This window comes from Equus asinus, chromosome 22 (genome assembly GCF_041296235.1).
Source record: "Equus asinus isolate D_3611 breed Donkey chromosome 22, EquAss-T2T_v2, whole genome shotgun sequence".
Classification (NCBI taxonomy): Eukaryota; Metazoa; Chordata; class Mammalia; order Perissodactyla; family Equidae; genus Equus; species Equus asinus.
Genome location: NC_091811.1, coordinates 51,299,234 through 51,319,060, shown reverse-complemented (window position 1 = coordinate 51,319,060; position 19,827 = coordinate 51,299,234). Strand labels below are relative to the sequence as shown.

Below are 19,827 nucleotides of genomic sequence, written 5' to 3'. Positions count from 1 at the left end.
GGGCCCGCTGCGGGCTGGACGAGGAGGGCAAGGGCCGAGGCAGAGGGGCGCGGAGCCGAGCCCTCCCCCGAGCGGCGACCTCTGCCCGCCAGCGCTCCGCCGCCCAGCTCTCTCCGGAGTGTCGTGGAGCCCCGCCGAGCCCTGCGCCTCTTTCGCTGCTTTACCCGCCTCCCAATTCCCTGAAGGTGAGGACGGCTCTCTGGTCTCTTCTCTGCCACCTCCCTTTCCCCTCCCCACATTATGTATAAAACTTTACTTTTAATGATGAGGGGTGCCCTGGTGGGCCACAAATCTCTGCAAGTGCCTGCTGTCCTTCTCCCGCTTCCCATCCCCGCTGTGGTCCTGCCCCTTCACCCCTCCACCCCATGCTCCTAGGACTGGCCCATGGGCAGGCGGGCGGGCGGGAAGGGGGTGCCCTGAGACCAAAGGGGAAGCGTCCTTGCCTCCCGGGGTGGGGTTGGGGGGGAGCAGTGCTGTGATCAAGCCTTATTCTCTACTGGGGACCTGAGGATAGAGAGGAGGGAGGGGCGGCTGCTGGAGACTGTGAACGATGAATGAAAACAATGAAACTTTGAACCTTTGAGGGGAAAAAAGAATTATCTGGATTTCTGGCCCACTGAGAATTCTTTTTCTGGTTTTAGAGCGTGGCTAAGTATGTGTTAACTTGTTGGTATCTATTTTCCGTCATTTCTAGAGGTTTGGATGTCCCGTGGTCAGTTTTACGTGTCAGCTTGGGAGGGCTGCCGTCCCCAAACACTAATGTAGGTGTTGCAGTGAAGGTGCTTTGTGGATGTGAGTAAAGTCCACACTCAGGTAAATTTAAGGGAGGGAGATTATCCTGGATAATCTAAGGGAGCTTGATTCAATCTGTTGAAAGGCCTTAAGAGCCAAGCTGAGGATTCCTTGAGGAAGAAGAAATTCTGTGTGTGGACAGCGGCTTCGGTCTGTGCCTGAGAGTCCCCGCCTGCCCTTCTTGATGACCTGCCCTCTGGGTTTTGATCTTGCCCAGCAAGCCCCAACAATTGTATAATCCAATGACTCGCAACAAATCTCTTAATGTGTATCTCCTGCTGGTTCTGTTTCTCTGTTTGAACCCTGACTGATGCAGATCTTGGTCCCTGCAAATGGGTGCTGTTATAACAAATACTTAAAAATGTGGAAGTGGCCTTGAAATTAGGTTATGGAGAGAGTCTGGAAGAATTTTGAGGAGTGTGATAGAAAAAGCCTAGCTGCCTCGGACAGACTGTTAGTAGAAATATGAGTGTCAACAACTCTGCTAGTGAGGGCTCCGAAGGAAGCAAGGAGCGTGGTAGAGAATGCCTACAGCATCTCAGAGGACGCCTAAGTCAGACGACTGTTGGTGGAAATATGGATGTTAAAGGTGCTGCTGGCATTGAGGGTTCAGAAGGAAAATGTTATTGGAAAATGGAAGAAAGGGCATTTTTTAATATATCATGGCAGAAAGCTTAGCAGAATTGTGTCATACAGTTATGTGGAAAGCCAAATTTGATATGGATGGACTTGGGTATCTGGCTGTGTTGCCAGGTGTTGAAGTTGTGGCCTGGTTTCTTCCTGCTGTTTACAGTAAAATCTGAGAGGAAAGAGATGAATTGAGGGAAGAACTGTTAAACAAAAATGAATCCGAACTTGATATTTGGGAAACTCTCAGCCTACCCATATTGCAAAAGATGCTAAAATTAGGCCACTGTCAGGAAAGTGTGCTCTGAAGAGAAATCCAAAGATGTACCTGGACAATCTTTTGCTAGTGCCTAGGGACGACCACAGGTCAGAGTATTCAGTCACACAAAGGGCCCTTTGGAGAGATTAGCCATGTGACTTATGGATCTCCTCAGCCATCAAAGCAGAAACCATGAATAGAAATGGGATTATCCTTGGGGCCCACCGGTGGCGCAGCAGTTAAAGTGTGCATGTTCTGCTTTGGTGGCCCGGGGTTTGCCCGTTCGGATCCTGGGTGTGAACATGGCACCACTTGGCACACCATGCTGTGGTAGGCATCCCACATATAAAGTAGAGGAAGATGGGCATAGATGTTAGCTCAGGGCCAGTCTTCCTCAGAAAAAAGAGGAGGATTGGCAGCAGTTAGCTCAGTGCTAATCTTCCTCAAAAAAAAAAAAGAAAGAAAGAAAGAAATGGGATTATCCAAAAAGATTTGTGGAGGTACCTCTTGTCTAACAGAGTGAATCCCAGAGACATTCACAGGAGACCTACACGATTCGTGCGAATGTCGTACAAGCAGAGACACTGCCAGCTTGAATGGAAAGAAATGGAGCGAGGGCAAAATGAAAGAAAGCCGTCAGACTGCCAAAAGGTACAACCAGAAAACAAACAGCTGGAAACATGTGGAAAAGGAAGGATGATTCCAAGGACAGGGCTGTGAGGCCAGAAGACAGAGCCAGGAACCACAGAGGATTATTCCCAGGCCTTGAAACCTAACGTTATTTTCCCAACTGGATTTTGAAATTGCTTCAGAAACTCTTTTTTCTCTCCTTTTTCTCCCTCTTTGAAAGGGAATGTCTGTAACTGTCATCGTATGCCTGTCCCACTGTATTTTAGGAACAAATAACTTGTTTGCTAGTTTCACAAGTCCACAGATGGAGAGGAATTTTCCCCAGGATCAACTATACCCATAGATGCACCCATACCTAATTTAGATGATTTAAATGATGATATTTGGGACTTTCGAGCTGATGAGATCCAGATGAGATTTTGCTCTTTGGTTGATACTATAATGTGTTGAGATTTTTAGGAACCTTGAAATGGGGTGAATTTATTTTGTATGTGAGACCAACAGGAATCTTTGGAGGGCAAACTATGATAAGCATAATAATGCCCTTCCCAAAAGATGTGCACATCCCAATCCCCAGAATGTGTGGATGTTTTCTTAGATGGCAAAAGGAACTTTAATGATGTAAATTAAAGATTTTGAGATGGAGAGATTAAAATCTCTCCTGGATTTTCTGGGTGCACCCAATGTAATAACAAGGATCCTTATAAAAGGGAGCAGGAGGATCGGAGTCGGAGAAAATGTGATAACTGACGCAGTGATCAGAGGGGTGGGACTGCTGGCTTTGAAGACAGAAAAGGGCCAAGGGCCAAGGAATGTGGGCGGTCTTTAGAAGCTGTAAAAGGCTCCTTGAGAACTTCCAACAGAAACGCAGATCTGTCATCCCATTGGAGACTTCTGACCTCCAGCACTGGAAAATCATTACATTTGTTGTTTTAAGCCACTAAGTTTGTGGTAATTTGTTACCATGCAATAGGAAATTAATACAGCATGAAAAAAGGCTGCAGCAATGCCCAAGCTGTCCCCTCGAAACAGAACAAACCCTTTGATGTTTACCCTGCTGAAGAATAACTAGAACTGTGAGCCTTGGTTTAGCGTCTGACGGCCCCACGGTGCGCTGCTGAGGGGAGCAGTTTAGGAGGCCGCATTCTGAGGCACGCCACCTCATTCTCCCGCCGACAGGATAGCCGAGCCCACTCACCTCTGCAGGAACCATCTCATTTAATCTTCGCAACAATCCTGTTAGAGATAAAGAGAACTACTATTGTTATCTCCATTTTACAGGTGAGGAAACTGAGGCAAAGAGAGGTGAAGTATCTTTCCCAAGGTCATGCTTGTAATAAGTAGAAGATCCAAGATCCTGATGCAGATTCTTAACCACTATGCCATCTGTTAAACAAAAATTGTACTTTCACACTCTTTCATTAGTTTAAAAAATACTTGCTTGAACTATGGGATTAGATAATGAGTGTCAAAAACAGATTTAGGAACAAAACCAACCAAGATTTATTATGCATTTAACAACATTTGTTAACTAGCGGGAACTGAAGTGCACGGGGTCGAGAGCAGCCTGTTATCCTAGAGCTCAGTGTTATGATCTCTGAGGGTATGTCTCACGACGGACTGGAAAAATGTCAATCAATCTGGCAAGGCTAGTAAAGTGAACATCTTCTGTGGTAGTATGTGAGAGCTGAACCAGAGAAAGCCCCAGAAGTCAGCCTGCAATTGCTATTAGGCCCATGGAAGCCATAGGACAATTGAAGCCATGAGTAAGGAGAAACTATGAGTAAACAAAAGCCAGGGTAGAGGCGGAGGTCATTTGCTCATTGTGACAGGAGCAATAGAAGCAGTAGGACCCTGGCTCAGGGAACAGGGTGCTCCTGCTGCTGAGGGGCTTCCTGACCCCTCTCATGCTCAGCAGGCCCAGCCGGGCTGCAGAGCCCGTTCTTCCTGTGGGGCCGGGCCACACAGGCGTTTCTCGGTTCCCGGGAACCAACTCGCACTCCACCCCAGGCAGCTGCAATTCTCGTCCCCCTTATTTCCATGTGTAACCTCACAATTAACTCCCCCTTGCCCAGGATATTTGGTTAGTCTCTGTTCTTTGCAACCCAGATAACTGAACTCCTTCTTCAACCCTGAGGAACTATGCCTGCTACCACAGTGGGCACCTCCCCGGGGCCCGGGATACATGTGCCCACCACAGTCCGGTCCCCTCTAGGGGATCGACTAGATAAATGTGGCCACATCCTTGCCTTGGAGATAACCTTCTTATAGATGTCGTGAAAACTATCTCCCTTCTTCCACCAAGTGGAGTGCAATAAAATCCATGTGGTATCAGCTCTCTTAATTACAGTCAAATGCCAGGCCTGTCTCCCTGAGGTTGGCATCAGATCCTCTTGATTAGAGTTGGATTCTGAGTTTTCCAAAAACCCTTCAATCACATCCAAGTCTGAGGTTCTGTCATTTCAAGAGGTGGCTGGGCCCACCTGTGACAACTTGATTTTTCTAAACTCCCCAGCATTTAAACATGTTCAAGTTTGGTCTTTTTTCAATTTTATTTTTTACCAGAATTCAAGATGAAAAATGTGTTTTATATGACAACCCAATACACATGTATATAAATATATTGAAAATAAAAGTTTTACCACACCCAAAGTTTTCTATTCTTTTTCTTTAAAAATGTTGGTCTTGACCCAATAGTTTATATTACAATGTTTCATGACCTGCACTTTGAAAATTATTGATCTAGTTTCTCCTTTCTTCAAAATTTCACTTCTCAAACACAGGTCTTTCTTTTCTTCTAACAGTCAAATGTCTCCAGAGAGTGGTCTGCTCTCTGCTTCCTCATCTCTCATTCACTCCTCAATTGACCATCTTTTGTCTCTGACGCTACCCTGCTCTGAAGCTGTCCTCGTTGAGGTCTCTTAACACCTTCCTTGTTGATAACCCCACATTTTCCAACTGTCATCTCACCTTGGCTCCCAGCATCCTTTGACACGGCTAGCCACTCCCTCCTGAGAGCTTTCTCTTGCCTAGCTTCCTGGGGCCACGCTCTCCTAGTTATCCTCCTACAGCTTGGCCTGTTCACCCTCAGGGTTCTCTTCCACTGCCTATGCCCAGAGCCTCCCCAAGGCCCTTCTCTTTTCTCACTTTATACACGGTTTTTGGTTGGTTTTATTTCTTCTCATGTGGGACACCTGACAGGCCCCGTGCCCCTTTCTCTTCGGCTCAATCTTTCTTCCTTGTATCCAGTACAAATCATAGGCCACTGACTCTGATGTAAAAGTTTACAAACTTGGGATTTTGCTCACTTGAAAACCTAGACATTTGAAACTCTAAAGCTTTTGTCTGCTTTCCAGCAATCATATATCTCCCGAGGTAATAAGTGCCACTGAGTGAAAGGGAGAGAAGGCCAGGTGTTTAAAGAATGTATGTGGAGGGTGAGGGCAGTGGGAAGCCTGAGAAATATTTGCAACGGATCTTATGGTTGATTCCCAGCATCCCTTCCATGCCTGACGATTAGCCAAAGGCAGTCAGTGGCTTTCCCCTGGTAACTGTCATTGCTCCAGGAGTGAACACACTGATGACATTAGGCAGACAGCCTAAAGGAAAGGACTTGCATCTCATACCTGGGAGCAGGTTTTGTCTTTCCTCCACTGGATGTGAAGAGAGAAGTGTCATCCAGTAGCTGCTGGCAGCCATCTTAGGACCATGAGGAGAACCATCCCAAGGGCAAAGCTCCCTTCAAAGAAGGAAGGCTGAGCAGAGCCATGGAGAGAGTCTGGGTCCTTGATGACACTGTTGAACTGTTGGATCAACCAACCTCAGAGCCTGTCTACCTGTGGCTCCTTGTTACATGAGATATTTCTTTACTTTATTTTTTTTTAAATAAATAAGGTGATATGTTACTTGTAGCAGAAAAGCATCCTGATAGATTCAGCATCTCAAAATATCACACCCAAACTCCAGACCTGTGGATCCAACTGTCCGGCGGCCCTTCCTCTCAGCTGTTCCACGGCATCTCACACTCAGTAAGTCTAAAACTGACTGTTGTCTTGGGCCCTCACCCCTCCCTGCTCCAATCTTCCTCGTTTCTGTGAAAGTTCCCACCATCTGCCTGGTTGATCAAACCCAAAACTTGGCTGGTCTTGCCCTTCCCCTCACACTGCCAATCTCTGCTTAGGTGCTGCAGATTTCACCCCCTGAACGTTTCTCAAATCCGTCCTCTTCTCTGCCTACCATCATCTCACATGTTTCATGGCAACAGCTTCCGAACTGCTCCTCCATCTCCTTCTAATCGTTTCTGCACACTACAGCGAGCTGACCTTTCCAAAATGCAGGTCTGAATCCTTCACCCTCCTGATTAAAACCCTTAAGTCTCCTTCCCTTTTCTTTAGGATAAATTCCAAATGCCTTAATATGGCATATAAGGCCCTCATTTCATCTTTCCAGCCTCAACACCATTCTTTCCTTTCTATTCTCTCCAGCATCATAGAACAACTTTCACTTTCCAAACTCCCTCCCTCCTACCTCCCACCTGATTTACCTGCCTGGAAAGCCCTCCTCCTCGCCCGGCTCACCTGACTGACCCCCGCTCATCCTTCAGGGCCCCGTGTGAGGGTGCCTCCTTGGGGAAGCCATCCCTACCATGCAAGGCTGCGTGCGTTAGGGGCTCCTCTTCATGCTCCCACCACACCGTCTCCTTATCCTGGTCATAGCACTCGTCGCCAAGTGGAATTCTCCACAGATTTGTCTATCTCTGCCACCCCAGGTTGTGACCCCCTTGGGAGCAGGGCTCCTGGCTTACTCCCTGCACCTAGCTCCATAATTGAGTGAAGAAGATCATTTTAAATTCAAAAGTAGACTTGGACTTGAAGGCAAGAGTAGGATGGAGCGGAGTTGAGGGCCAGCATAGAAGCAGACATTTTCAAGCAGGGGGAGGAGTGGTGGCAGCAGAATCTGATTTGCCGACTAAGAGTGTTGAATCGGTTTAGGTGGGTGGCAGGGCAAGGCCAGGGGAAAGAGACCATTGATGTAGATAATGTAACCCAGGCAAGAGATGATTGTGGCCTGGACTAGGGTGGTGGCAGTGGGGATGGAGAGAACCAGACAGAGTTTAGAAGTAGAATTAACAGAATGGGGGGGGGGGGTGAAGAAAAGAAAGGGGTAGAAGATGAAGTGAGTTCTAATTTGGGCGACAGAGGTCCTCGTGGTGCCTCCTTCTAGAGCGAGGAATCCAGAAGGAAGAACCTGATTGCAGATGGTGGAGAGGGAGATGACGAGCTGTGTTGGACACATTGAGTGTGAGTGGCCTTTGGGACACCCAGCAGGCAGCGGGACACTCAGGGCTACAGATGGGGAAAAGAAGCAAAGAAATGAACAGAGAGGTAGGAGAAAAACCAGAAGAGTAAATGGGAGTCATAGGTGCTGAGATCGTGGGAGCCAGAAAAGAAATGACTTGAGACAAGGGGAAAATACTGCTGAGTTTCCTCCCCATCTGGGTTGGCATCCCCACTTCCACAGACACAAATGCACTGGACAGGGTTCTCTTGACAGCAGTTTTATTTGATTCAAAAGTGACACTCAGATGCTGGCCCACGCATGATCATGGGGTCATGTCAGGGGCACACTAGTCCTAGGGATCATTGGCGTCTTACCAGGATGAGAAAAGGGGAACATATAGATCATGTCTATGTGTCAGGGCAGGGACAGGCCCAGCTACAGCTGCTGGGTAGGGCTTGGCCAGGGAAGGGGTGACTGGTGTCATCCCCAAGATACATGCAGAGGGAGAGGAGACTAATTCAGGACTGGCGTCGGGGTTCAGGCTTAGAGGAGGCCTAGGGAAGGGTCAGGGAGCTCTGGACCAACGGGTTCAGTAGCTGTGAGTAGAAGACTTGTCCAGCTCACTACGCTGCTCCTTCTGGGACTCTGTCACCACCTGCTGGGGGCAAGGCATGTGAAGGGCACAAACCATTCAGCACCACCCTCCTTCCAGCTCCTTTGGGGCACCGTGTCCCCATCCCTGGCATAACCAGCTGAGCCTCCAGTCTCTCCATCCACCTTCTCTACCTCCCTCTCTCCCTCCCACCCCAAGAACCACTAACCTACAATACCCTAACGTCAGCTGCAGCCTGGCTGGGGCTCAGAAATAATATGGGAAACGATAGGGTCCCGGGCTCAAGTGATCCATCTCACCTCCCCATTCCGGGTCTCAATGGTCTTGATCAGAACCATCTTCCGGCTGTCCTGGGGAGGCTCCACCTCAGGCACTGGAAAAAGCACAATGAGGCGTGGAAGGGAGGAGGCTTGGGTTTTCTCACTCAGTCTTAGAGGGGAAGGGATAGGAGGGGAGGGGAGGACCAGGGCATGAGGAGCAGGAGCGAGTGTAGACCAGGGCTCAGTAGTTCTAGGAGAGAAACGATCTCTGAGCTGAGCCATAGCAAGAGTCAGGTCAGGGCAGAAGTGGACAAGGGGCCGGGCAGGTTGGAAGCCAGGCGTGGGGGACTTACCAGTCGTCTTTATACTTAAGGATGCAAAGGAATGGACTGGCACGGAGATCCTGCGAGCGAAGCAAGTGGTCGGCGACTCGGCCAGGGCCCCTAGCCTTCCCACTACGCCGTCCCAACCACGCCCTACCCACCTCCCAGCAGCCCCGCCCCTCACCGGCTCTCCTCGCCCTCCAGCAGCTTCCGGTAGGTGGCGATCTCGATGTCCAGGGCCATCTTGACGTTGAGGAGCTCCTGGTACTCGCGCAGGTGCCGCGCCATCTCCTCCTTTAGCTGCCGCAGCTCTTCCTCGAGGCGCGCGGCGCCCGCCTGGTACCCGCCGGCCTCCAGGGCAAACTGCTCCTCCAGCTCCCGCAGCTGTCTGAGCAGCGCCTCGTTCTGGGGGGAAGAGGGGGTCAGTGGGGGAACAGTCTTCATCGTCCAGCCCTCCGGGCCCGGGCGCGCAGCCTGGTACTCACGGTGCCGCGCAGCCCGTCCACCTCGCACGTCAGGCTCTGGATCTGGCGTCGGGACTCGTTCATCTCCTGCTTGGCCTGGCGCAGGGCCTCGTGGTTCCGGTTGGCAGCGTCGGACAGGTCCGCATACTGCGGGGTGGGGGGGGGCAACCCGGCTGTGAGAGGACCGGACGCGCCCTCCTCGCAGCGCCCCACCCTCCCAGGACCTCCCAGACCCTCCTGGGCTCTCGTACCTTGGACTTGTACCACTCCTCTGCCTCCTGCAGGTTCTTCGCCGCGATGCTCTCGTACTGCGCTCGGATGTCCCTCAGCGCCGCCGTCAGCTCCGGCTTCACGGTCGCCTCCACCTCGACCTGCTGCACCTGCTGGCTCTCCACGCTCACCTGCAGGTCTCGCAGCTCCTGCCCCCCAGGGCAACCAGACGTCGAGTTCCCGGGGCAGATGCCACGTGGGCCGCGCAGTTCGCGCACAGAAAAGAGAAGAAACACTTGAGTGAGAACAGAAGGTGGCGCCAGGGAGTGCGGCGCGTGTAGGACTGCGCGCCCGCGCCCCGCCAGCGCCGAGCCAGCCGCCAGGTTACGCTGCTGGCCACCAGGTGGCGCAGGGGTGGGAGTCAAACCACCTGTAGATGGGGGTTGAGGGGCTGCGTCTACCCAGCAAATCTCGCTTCTCTTCCTCAGGGCGATTTCTCCGCTCCACCCGCCAGTCTCCTCCAGAGCTTGTCCCCCAGCTCCCAGGAGACCACCTCCAACTTCCGAAGCCTTCCCTGACCGCGGGTCCACGCACCTCCTCGTGCAGCTTCTTGAGGAACTCAATCTCATCCATCAGAGACTCAATCTTGCGCTCTAACTCCAGGCGGGACAGGGTGGCGTCGTCCACGTCCTTCACGGGGTGGCAGTGAGGATTCAAGAGCAGGGAGGGGCTGCTCAGGCCGAGGAAGGGCCAGCCCCTCCCTGTCGGCCTCTGGAGGCATTTGGTCGTCTCCCTGTGCCCACAGATGCCACCCTGGATCCGCAGGCTGGGGATAGGGGAGGGAAGGCGGAGCACGACATGGGGCCTGGGCTCACCTTGCGAAAGAGCACGAGGTTGTGCTCCGCGTCCTCCCGCTTGCGCGTCTCCTCCTCCAGCCTGGCGGGAAGAGTGAGCAGAGGCTGAGCTGCTGGGTGGCCGCCAGCTCTCAGAGGGGCGCCCCCCAGGATCTGGGTTCGAGGCTGCTGCTGCCCGAGGAGGGGTCTTCAGGCTGCCTGATGGAATTGCCCCCGTTTTCTCTCTAACAGGCTGGGAGCGAGATGGGGCCCCTTTATATACAGGGAGGGGTCCCTTTCTCGCCTCCCCAGAGACTCAGTCAAGTGGTAGAGGGAGGGCGGGGGGGGGGGGTGCTTGGAGCCCGCGGGCGAGGATGCTGCCTGCACCCGCTCGGGTTGGCAAGGGGAGCCACTCCTTCGGGCGCTGGTGGGGACGGGAGGGGAGGGAGGAGCAGCTGCCTCGACGGCCACCGCCCAGCCCGGGCCCTGCCCCCTGACCTCTGCTTGAGCGCCGCCAGATCCTCCGCCAGCCCGTCGCGCTCCACCTGCACCCGGTCGCGCTCGCGGCCCAGCAGCTCCAGCTCCCTCCGCAGCTCGCGCAGCTCCTGCTGGCACAGCTGGTCGGCGCGCGCCTGCTCCTGGCCGCGGGCCTGGCTCAGCTCCCCGCGCAAGGCCGCGTTCTGCTGCTCCAGGAAGCGCACCTTCTCGATGAAGTTGGCGAAGCGGTCGTTGAGCTCCTGCAGCTCCTGCTTCTCGTTGCTGCGCGTGGCCAGGAACTCCTGGTTGAGAGCCTCGGCCATGGAGAAGTCGAGGCGCTCCGAGGGCAAGCGCAGGAGAGCGCCCGCGCCCGCCCGCGGACCGCGGAAGCTGCCCAAGCGCACGGAGGAGCTGGGCGACGCGGAGCCCAGCAAGCGGCTGCTCGAGAAGCGGGAGCTGGACGAGTAGGAGAAGGCCCCAGGGGACAGGGAGGGCGGTGGCCCGAAGGTGCGGCGGTATGAGGTGGAACTGACGCTGGCCCGGAGGCCCGACGGGTGGCTCATGGCGGCCGAGGATGGGCAGTAACCGCTGGCAGGGCTGGTCCAGAGCTGGGAAGGAGCCGCAGACCCAGACCGCTGCGAGGCGGCTTTATAGCTAGCCCTGCGGGCTCAGGGGGGGCACGGGCAGCTCCTCCCACTGGCCTGATGGCGGGGCTATGTGGGGAGGGGGACGCCCCACCCCTGCGGAGCAGCAGAAGCACCGCACCCTCCCTCCCGGGTTGCTGGCGCCCTGCCTGCTTGATTCCCCCTGTTGTTGGCCGGGAAGAAAGCAGGGATGACGACCACAGACGGGTCAGGGCCGGGGCTCAGCGCCTTCCTGCAAAGCATCCAGCGCAGGAGCCTAGAATGTGAGGGCCTGACTGGAGCTGGGGTCCCTGCCTGAAAGAGCTGGTAAAAATTGGGGGATAGGAGGACTGGAGGTTACAGGGCAGGCTTCTGGCACATCAGTAGGGAGGAGGTGGCCCAGATGGATGGAGAGTTGTCTTGGTTTAGGCCCAACAGCCTGTGCCTCCACTTGTCCCCTGAAGGCTAGGCTCTGCCTTCACCTGCTGTCAGCTACCCTCTCCATCGCCACACCCAGGGCGAGATGGGGGGCAGGAGGGCAGAGGCAGCTGAGGGGGTGGGGAAGGGCTGATCTCTCCGTAATCCCCAGGGCCCTGTGGAGGGCTGTTGCCTGGCGCTGGCTCTGCTGCTAATGGACTGGCCCTTTCCCCTCCCCCTCTCCTGGACATTTGGCCAGGGGGTTGCCTGCTGATGTCTCAGCCTTAAAGACACAGCTCCCAAACCTGGACCTTCACCCGACCTCAACAGGGTGGGCACATGGGAGGGGTCTGAGGGTGACTGGGCCCAGCTCTGGGTCCCACTTGGGAAGGTCTGTGCCCTGCCAGGGGCTGAGCCGAGTGAGCTGGTTATAGGCTGTCTGGCTTTACTGGACTTTTCCCTTCCCCCAACCAACTGCTGCTCAGTCACGGGCCTTACAGGAACCAGGGTGATTCCTGAGGTAGGAAGGGGAGGGGGCTGAGGAGTGGCAGCTGCTGCCAAGGCTGAGAGATGGAGGGACTGGCAGGAACCGGTTTCTACTATTGAGGAGTTACAGGTACCCAGGGATGGGTGGGGCTGGATGGGGAAGAGATGGGGACGGAGAAGGTGTCCATCCCCAACGGTCCAGGGACTGAAAGAGGAGAGAGAAGGCCACAGGACAGGTCCACAAGCCATGCACACAGATGCATAGGTACACCTATGTGTACACACACACATCCCTTCCTACCCTCCCCCACCCGGGAGTTAGCAGAAGTCTAATGTCTGGCCTTTGCGTGTCAAACGGCTTCCAGAACACAGGCACAGGCTGCCCAGGACTGGACAGGGCAGCTCGGATGGTCTGCAGGAGCCGGGGTGCTGAGGCCTGTTGGGTTTTCCAGAAGCCATGGGGCTGCTGCTGCCGGGGACTCCAGGGCTCTCCAGCAGGGACAGGCGGACCTGTCCCTGAGGACGAGAGCTGGGCGACTGGGGATGCCTGTTTGGAAGTCGGGCTGGATCTCTGGCTGAGGGGGTGAGGAGGGCGGCTCCCTGGCGGGCCAGCTCCTCGGCATTGCAGGGCAGAGGAGCCTCCCCCGCTTTGTGCGGCCTCTGAGATGGGCCAACGCCCACGGCTCACTTCCCTACCGCCTTCATCTCTCCAGGCCCCTCCTTCCTTCCGGGCCATTAGTCTCTCCCTGCACAGCTGCCAGGTCCTTCTCCTTGATGGGTCTGGTTTGGTTGCCAGGGGAATGGGAAGACGGAGGACGGGAGAGAAGGGATGGGATGGATAAGCCAGGACTTGTCCCCCCTAACTCCCAGGATGGTGGAGGGGGAGGGTCCTGCCTAGGCTGTGGGTGGGGGGCTTGACAGGTGTAAGAGAGGGCTGGGGAAAGCTTGGTGCTTTCTGCCACAGCCCTGGGCTTCTGAGCTCCAGCTGCCATTGGCCTAGAGCCCCAGGGACCCCAGCCGAGGCCCTGACCGGCCCCTGCCTGCTGTCCTCCAGAAGCAAACTGGGAGTTTGAGCTGGTGCCACACACGAAGAGGCAGGCAAGTCCTGTGGAGGACCAGCTCAGGCCCTGTCTTTATAGGAGCTGCTGGTAATCCTGGGCCTTTGAGAGTGGAGGCCCCTGCCTGGGCCTGGGGAGTTCCAGGTGGGTGTCCCCCCCCCTCCCTGTTTAAGCTCCCAGCTCCCAGCCCAGATGCCCCAGAGGGCAGGGGACCAGGGCCTCCTCAGTAGGGCTCTGGGAGCTGTGGAGGGAGTTAGGCTGGGGCTGGGAGTGGGGGGACCAGGCCTGCTGGCAAGGCAGAGACTCCCCCCCTTACTCAGAAAGAGCCAGGCCTGGGAGATCTGGGGGCTGAAAGAAGGATAGGAAAGGGTCATGGTTGGGAGCCAGGGCTGTGGCATCCAGCTGCTGAGCTTCCCATCTGACTCCAAAACTCTCTATTGTATGAATTTAGGCTCATTACTGTGTCCTTCCATGTCCTTCAGTAAAAGGGGGTAATTGTAGCTTCTGCCTCATAGTGTTGTTGGGAGGATTAAATGGATAAATACGTGTAAAATACTTAGGACACACATAACAAAGGCTGAAAATATAAGCTAATTTTTTTATTATCCCTACTATATTATTGTTGTTGTTATTAATTTCCAGCTCCCGAGTGCAGTGAGGAGCTGGACCGCTTTTGGATTGTCCTCACTAGTGGCTGAGAGTAGTGCTGGACCCAGGGTGGAAGGGGGCAGGGACCTCCCGGCTGATGGAGGGAGGGGAGGCTGGCCGCATCCTTTCTCTGTCCTGGGCAAATAGTGTATCAATCAAGACATGCACTCTGGACGGACGGCCTGGGTGCCAGCACGGCCCCTCAGCTTAGTTAGCGGGATGCTCCGGGTTTGGGCGAGGGATTTAGCCTCCATTCACCCCATTTTCTTTATCCATAAGTGGGGATGATAATAACAGTATCTTAGAATTGGAGGATTGAATGAGTTACAAGATGTGAAGCACTTCGTGTGTGGCACACAGTCCACCCGTAGAAGGATTGGCCAGTGTTAATATTGCCCCTCCTCCTCTGCCGCCCTGGCTGCTCTGGTGAAGACTTGGAGAGAAATGACAATTGGACACATTCGGAGGTTTGCAAGGCAGGTGAGCATTGAATTTTAGGTTATTGACAAGAGTGCTACCAGATGACGGGCCACAGACTCAAAGCTGGATGAGGAGGGGTGTGTGGGCAAGAGAGGGTGGGAGATTGGCAGAGTAAAGACTGGACTCTTGATAGGATTCCAAGGGTATTTCTAAGGGAGTGGGCATTTGAGGCTAAGGTGGAATGGAGGGAAAGGTCATGGGAGAAGAGATCAGGCTGCCACGGGCACTTACTTGCTGTGTGACCCTGGGCAAGTTACTTGTCCTGTCTGAGCCTCAGTTTCTTAGTCTACAAAATAGGGATGATGACACCTCCTCTCAGGGGTGTTGTGAGATTTAATAATAGTACTATTTAGTAATAGTACTATTACTATTCCCATTTTACAGTTGAATAAACTGAGGCACAGAGAGTTTTGGCAACTTGCCCAAAGTCACACACATAGTAAACCAGTAATATGTTTACATGTTTCCTCCCCCCTTCTCCGGATAATATGATCAGGTCTTATTTGCCTTTGTGTCGGTGGTGTCTAGCACAGGACCCAGGTCAGATAAATGTTGGTTAAACTGGAGGCAACCCTGAGGCACTTAAAAAAAATCTTTCCCGTGGTTGTCAGTCTGGAAAATATAGAGATATATTGCTGCCACCTTCTGGCAAGAAGTTGGAATGACATGTCTGCAGTCTGAACGCATCTGCGACTCAAGGCTCATGAAAGGTTGGAATTTGGGAGGTGCTTCAAAATTAGTTATTATGACCACCTTTTTACAGATGAGGAGAATTATCCTAGGGTGTGTGAAATAGAAAAGCATCACTAGTATTAGGAATTCATAGCCCTGATTTCATTCTTCCCCTGGACGCTAGGAGCCTCCTCTGTCCCCCCAGAAGCCAAAAGCCAGAGAAGGAGGCAAAATCCGCCCCCAACACCACCACCCCAACTGTGTCCACAATCTCCAGTCTTGCCCTCATTATAACATCGCAACTCCATCTGCCTGCCTGACCCTTCCAACCAGCTACCCGTCAAGTGGAGAACCGGAGAGTAGCTTACAGCCACAGAATGCTAAGTGAATCTCCCTTCTCATGGTGTGGCCTGGGGACCTGACTCAGAGTCACCCGCGGGCCTGTTAAAAGGCAGATCCCAGTGCTCCACTCAGATCTTCTGACTCTGTAGAATCTGCATTTTAACAGACTTCCTAGATGATTTTTAATGCACATGAAAATTTGAGGATACCTGGATTAAGATTCTTCTTTTTAAATTGTCCATCTTTTCCCCATTTTATTTCGAAGATTTTCAAAGCCAGAGGACAGTTGAAAAAATGCTCCTATGAACACTAATACACCCTTCTCCCAGATTTACTGATTGTTGATATTTTGCCACAATTCCTTTGAAAGTCAGTTTCAGACATCATGATATTTCACCCCTAAATACCTCAGCACGCACCTCCTAAGAACAAGGACACTTTCCTACATAACCACAGTAGTATTAATGCACTCAAGAAATTTAACATTGGTACAACATTCTCTCATATACAGTCCGTATTGAAATCCCCCAACTGTCCCAATAATGCCTTCATAGCTATTTCCCCCGAAATCCAGGATTATGTTCAGTTGTCCCCTAGCAGAGACAGGAGCCAGAGCACAGGGGTGAGGCTGGGATGAGTTTGGCAGGTTTGAGGAATTGGAGACAGCGGGTGAAGTGGGCAGGGAGGAGAGAGGGAAAGGTGAGCTTAGAGGAGTGGACGGAGTCAGAGCATGTGGGGCTTTGTAAATCAGAGTACAGAGCTGATGGCTTATTTTAAATGCCATGAGAAGCCATTGGAGGGTTTTAAGCAGGGAAATGACTTGGTCTGATTTATGACTTTAAAAGGTCAATCTGAAGACAGTTTCAGAATTGGGACCTTCTATAAGACAATGATTCCTAGAGTCTTTAAAAAGTCAATGTCTTTTTTTGTGTGCGTGTGAGGAATATTGGCCCTGAGCTAATATCTGTGCCAATCTTCTTCTATTTTGTATGTGAGATGCTGCCACAGTGTGGCATGAAGAGCAGTGTGTAGGTCTGTGCCCAGGATCTGAACCCATGAACCCTGGACCACTGAAGCAGAGTTTGCGAACTTAACCACTATACCACTGGGCCAGCCCCTCACTTCTTTTTAAATATAATGCAAATCACTGGGAAAAATAATGAAACATTTCCCCTTCCCCATATTGTAAGATCATATATTAGAGAACAATGAAGCCTCAGTGAGGACAGCCTGACTAGGGCCGAAGAGGGGAAGCTGTGGGAGTCCTAAGTAGGTGGGTCTGGTTTATGGAGGGTGGGAAAGCCTGGCAGAGGTGTTTACACTTGAGATGTCTCATGTTCAAGGAAAGAGCACCTCACCCAAACCGAGAAACCTGGTCCCAGTCTGGGGCCAGCCACTGAGCTTTCTTTCCTCACTGGTAAAATGAAGAGGTTGGATGAAATCATTTCTGACATTCTTTCCAGGCACTGAGATTGTTGAGTAGGGCACTGGGTCATAACAGGAGCTTTTATTTATTTTTTTGAAGATTGGCACCTGAGCTAACATCTGTGGCCAATCTTCCCTTTTTTCCCCCTTCTCCTCCCCGAAGCCCCCCAGTGCATAGTTGTATATTCTAGTTGTGGGTCCTTCTGGCTGTGCTATGTGGGACGCTTCCTCAGCATGGCCTCATGAGCAGTGCCACGTCTGTGCCCAGGATCCAAACTGGTGAAACCCTGAGCTGCTGAAGCGGAACGTGTGAACTCAACCACTCGGCCATGGGGCCGGCCCCAGAAGCATTCATTAAAGGTCATGGTGGGTCTCAGAGCACCGCCCCCAAGGAGCTGTAAGCTCTTCCTTCACGGGGTGATGCTCCAAGATCCTCCGGGTGGAATGAGCAGCAGTCCCTATGCAGAGAGGGGCAGGGGAGGGGGAGGCAGGGCAACTGGTCTCGGGGTGGTGCCCAAGCTGGAACATACACAGGACCTCATCCGCAGCTGAAGGGTCCATTTGCAGAGCAGCCCATGGCCAGGTAGTCTATGGAGGGCAGTGGCTTCATCCCCCACCCCCAACTCTGTTTACTGGGGTTGCCCAAGAGAAGGTGCAGACTTTGCGCAGGCCCACTTGGCAGACTCCCTCCCTCCACACACCTTCCACGCACCCCTCAGCCTGGAATCCCAGAAGGTTAGAGCCCGTGGGAAACTCTGGGATCACTCAGGCCTCCTAGCCCCCATTTTCCCAATGAAATGCTGAGATGGGAGGCAGTCCTGACAATTCCATGGGCTGTGAGGACATTCAGCCCTGGCTCTGGCCCCTGCTAGAGGAGCCCTGGTCACCCCTCCCTACCCAGGCAGGGGCTTAAGCACATGTATGTGCCTGAGATGTGGCAGGATGGGGGCTCCTGCCCATCAGGCCAGCTGCTGAGAGGCTCTTTTCTGGAATTGTGACACTCTGCCATCCATCTCACCCCACCTCCTGCAGGGAGAGGCCAGGAAGAGCTGAACAGACAGGTTCAGAGTCCGAGGCCCTACAATCTGCCCTGCCTGCCCTCTGCCTGCCGGCCTCGCAGGTGATCATGACACCTGGGCCCACGGGCTGTGAGCATCCAGCTTCTGGAGCCCATGGATCTCCCAGCCAGCGAGGGCCGACTGTCAGCGTCTGTTAGACGTTCCCTCCCTCTCCGGGGGCATTCTCTCTGCACACACTGCTGTGCTGGCCCCAGGCTGGAGGGAAGGGAGTTGATGGAGGAATTGGAGGTGGGGAAGGGGGGAGATGCCTGGGAGAGAGAGGGGAGGGAGAAATGGAAGTGGAGGGAGGAGCGATGAGGGCAGGGGTAGAAAGGGGAGAAGGGAGGAAGAGTAGAGGAAACTGCACGGGCCAGAAAAGGAGAACAAGCCTCTCAGGGACCCAAGGACCAGCCCCCCCCAACAGGGAACCACCAGTTGAGTGATCCCTCTTCACACCCTGGAGCCTCCAGAATCTGCTCCCGTCCTTGTCCCAAGACTTCCCAGGCACCAACCCCTTGTCTCCAAGGGCAGCTCAAAGCTCTCTAGATTTGGGGCTGCCCTGGGCTCAGGCCCCTTCTGGCTAGGCTTCCGGGGAAGAGATGACTTCCAGAGTGGGCCTGCTTGCTCGACCATACCTCTGCAGGTCAGACCAGGGCTCCATCACAGTTACATATCAAAGGGAAGAAGGTACACTCTTCAGGCCTCTGTGTGCTTTCAATTTATGGTTTAAGTTCGGCCAAGTCTCCTGGAAAGACTGAAAGGAAAAAGCAGATCAGTTTGGTTGACCTGAAACTGCAGGGAGAGGAAGGCCAAAAACTGAGGAAAGGAAGGAGAGAATGGAGTCTTTGCTCTCCCAGGGCAATGTTTGCACGGGAAAGGAAGTTATACAGTTCTCAATAGGTCTTAATTGTTTTCTTATTATTTTCCTAAAAGTTTCTATGGCATAAGTCTCTTATATGAGTTAGAATGGTTTTGGCAGGAAGCAATGGAAGACCCTGCTCAAAATGTCCCAAACAATAAGGGGATTTATAATCCCACATAATAAAAAACCCAGGGGCAGAGAAGTTACAGGGCTGGTTAATTCAAAGGCTCAACATCCTAGCAAGGACCCAGGTTCTCCGTATCTTTCTGCTCTGTCATGCTCAGAGCATCAGCTTTTGTCCTAACGTTTGTCCCCTCGTGGTCATAAGATGGCTTCAGCCACTTCAAGTATCAGGTGCTCACAAAATAATGTCAAAGGTTGCAAGAGAGGAAATGCTTTCCCTTCGTTTCTTTTTAAGAGCAAGGAAATTTTTCCCCGGAGGAACATCTTCTCCCCAACCCCCACCAGCAGACATGATCTCACCTCTCATTTCCATAATTGCATCACATGCTGGTTCCATTAACCAATCCCCACCAGAGAACTGGAATTACCTGGATCAGCGAGGACTAAGACTCACCCTAGGGGTGGAGGGGCCCAGCCTCCCCCTGCCCAACGCCTGAGCACTACTGGGCTGCGCTGGCAGGTAGAACAACCCACGGGGATGGCTTGGGGTAGCGACGAAACATGTGACAGCCTCTTCTGACATGTGGCATATACTGCCTTGAGTTTGCCTGTGTGATCTGTCTCTGCAGACTGAGGGGGACAAAAAAGCTAAACAAATTCCCTATAGTACACAACACAGGGGCTTGCACCAAATAGGTTCTCCAAAAATAATGAATTAAACTTAAAAACTGAAATGGCTGTTAAAATAGTATAGTTGGACATGATTACCTTTGCCAGGGGCATTTCAGTATCGGTTTACCGCCAGGCTAGACATCTCCTGTGAGTCGATGAGATATCTGATAAGAGCAGAGTGTGGGGAAGGAAG

The 19,827-nt window shown here is 52.9% G+C and overlaps 1 protein-coding gene across 2 annotated transcripts; it reads right to left on the bottom strand.

The window, feature by feature from the left end:
• Positions 1–7,851: 7,851 nt before the first annotated feature.
• PRPH (peripherin) lies at positions 7,852–11,449 on the bottom strand. Of its 2 annotated transcripts, none has more exons than XM_044756226.2 (9): positions 10,790–11,449; positions 10,334–10,394; positions 10,053–10,148; positions 9,500–9,667; positions 9,270–9,395; positions 8,969–9,189; positions 8,815–8,864; positions 8,501–8,574; positions 7,852–8,246 (listed from the first exon to the last, which is right to left on the bottom strand). In XM_044756226.2, exons 1-9 carry the CDS (start codon positions 11,329–11,331, stop codon positions 8,178–8,180), a joined length of 1,407 nt encoding a protein of 468 aa, XP_044612161.2. In that variant the 5' UTR covers positions 11,332–11,449; the 3' UTR covers positions 7,852–8,177. The 2 variants fall into 2 exon arrangements, with proteins under 2 accessions (XP_044612161.2, XP_044612162.2); XM_044756227.2 differs by having other exon boundaries at positions 7,852–8,243; positions 10,790–11,446.
• Between the last annotated feature and the right edge of the window lie 8,378 nt (positions 11,450–19,827).

Coding starts and splice junctions, on each gene's coding strand:
- PRPH (XM_044756226.2), bottom strand. CDS start 11,331: ATGAGCCACCCGTCGGGCCTCCGGGCCAGCGTCAGTTCCACCTCATAC. Junction 9,190..9,269: donor TGGACGGGCTGCGCGGCACC/GTGAGTACCAGG, acceptor TCTTCCCCCCAG/AACGAGGCGCTGCTCAGACA. Junction 8,865..8,968: donor CTGGAGGGCGAGGAGAGCCG/GTGAGGGGCGGG, acceptor CTTCGCTCGCAG/GATCTCCGTGCCAGTCCATT.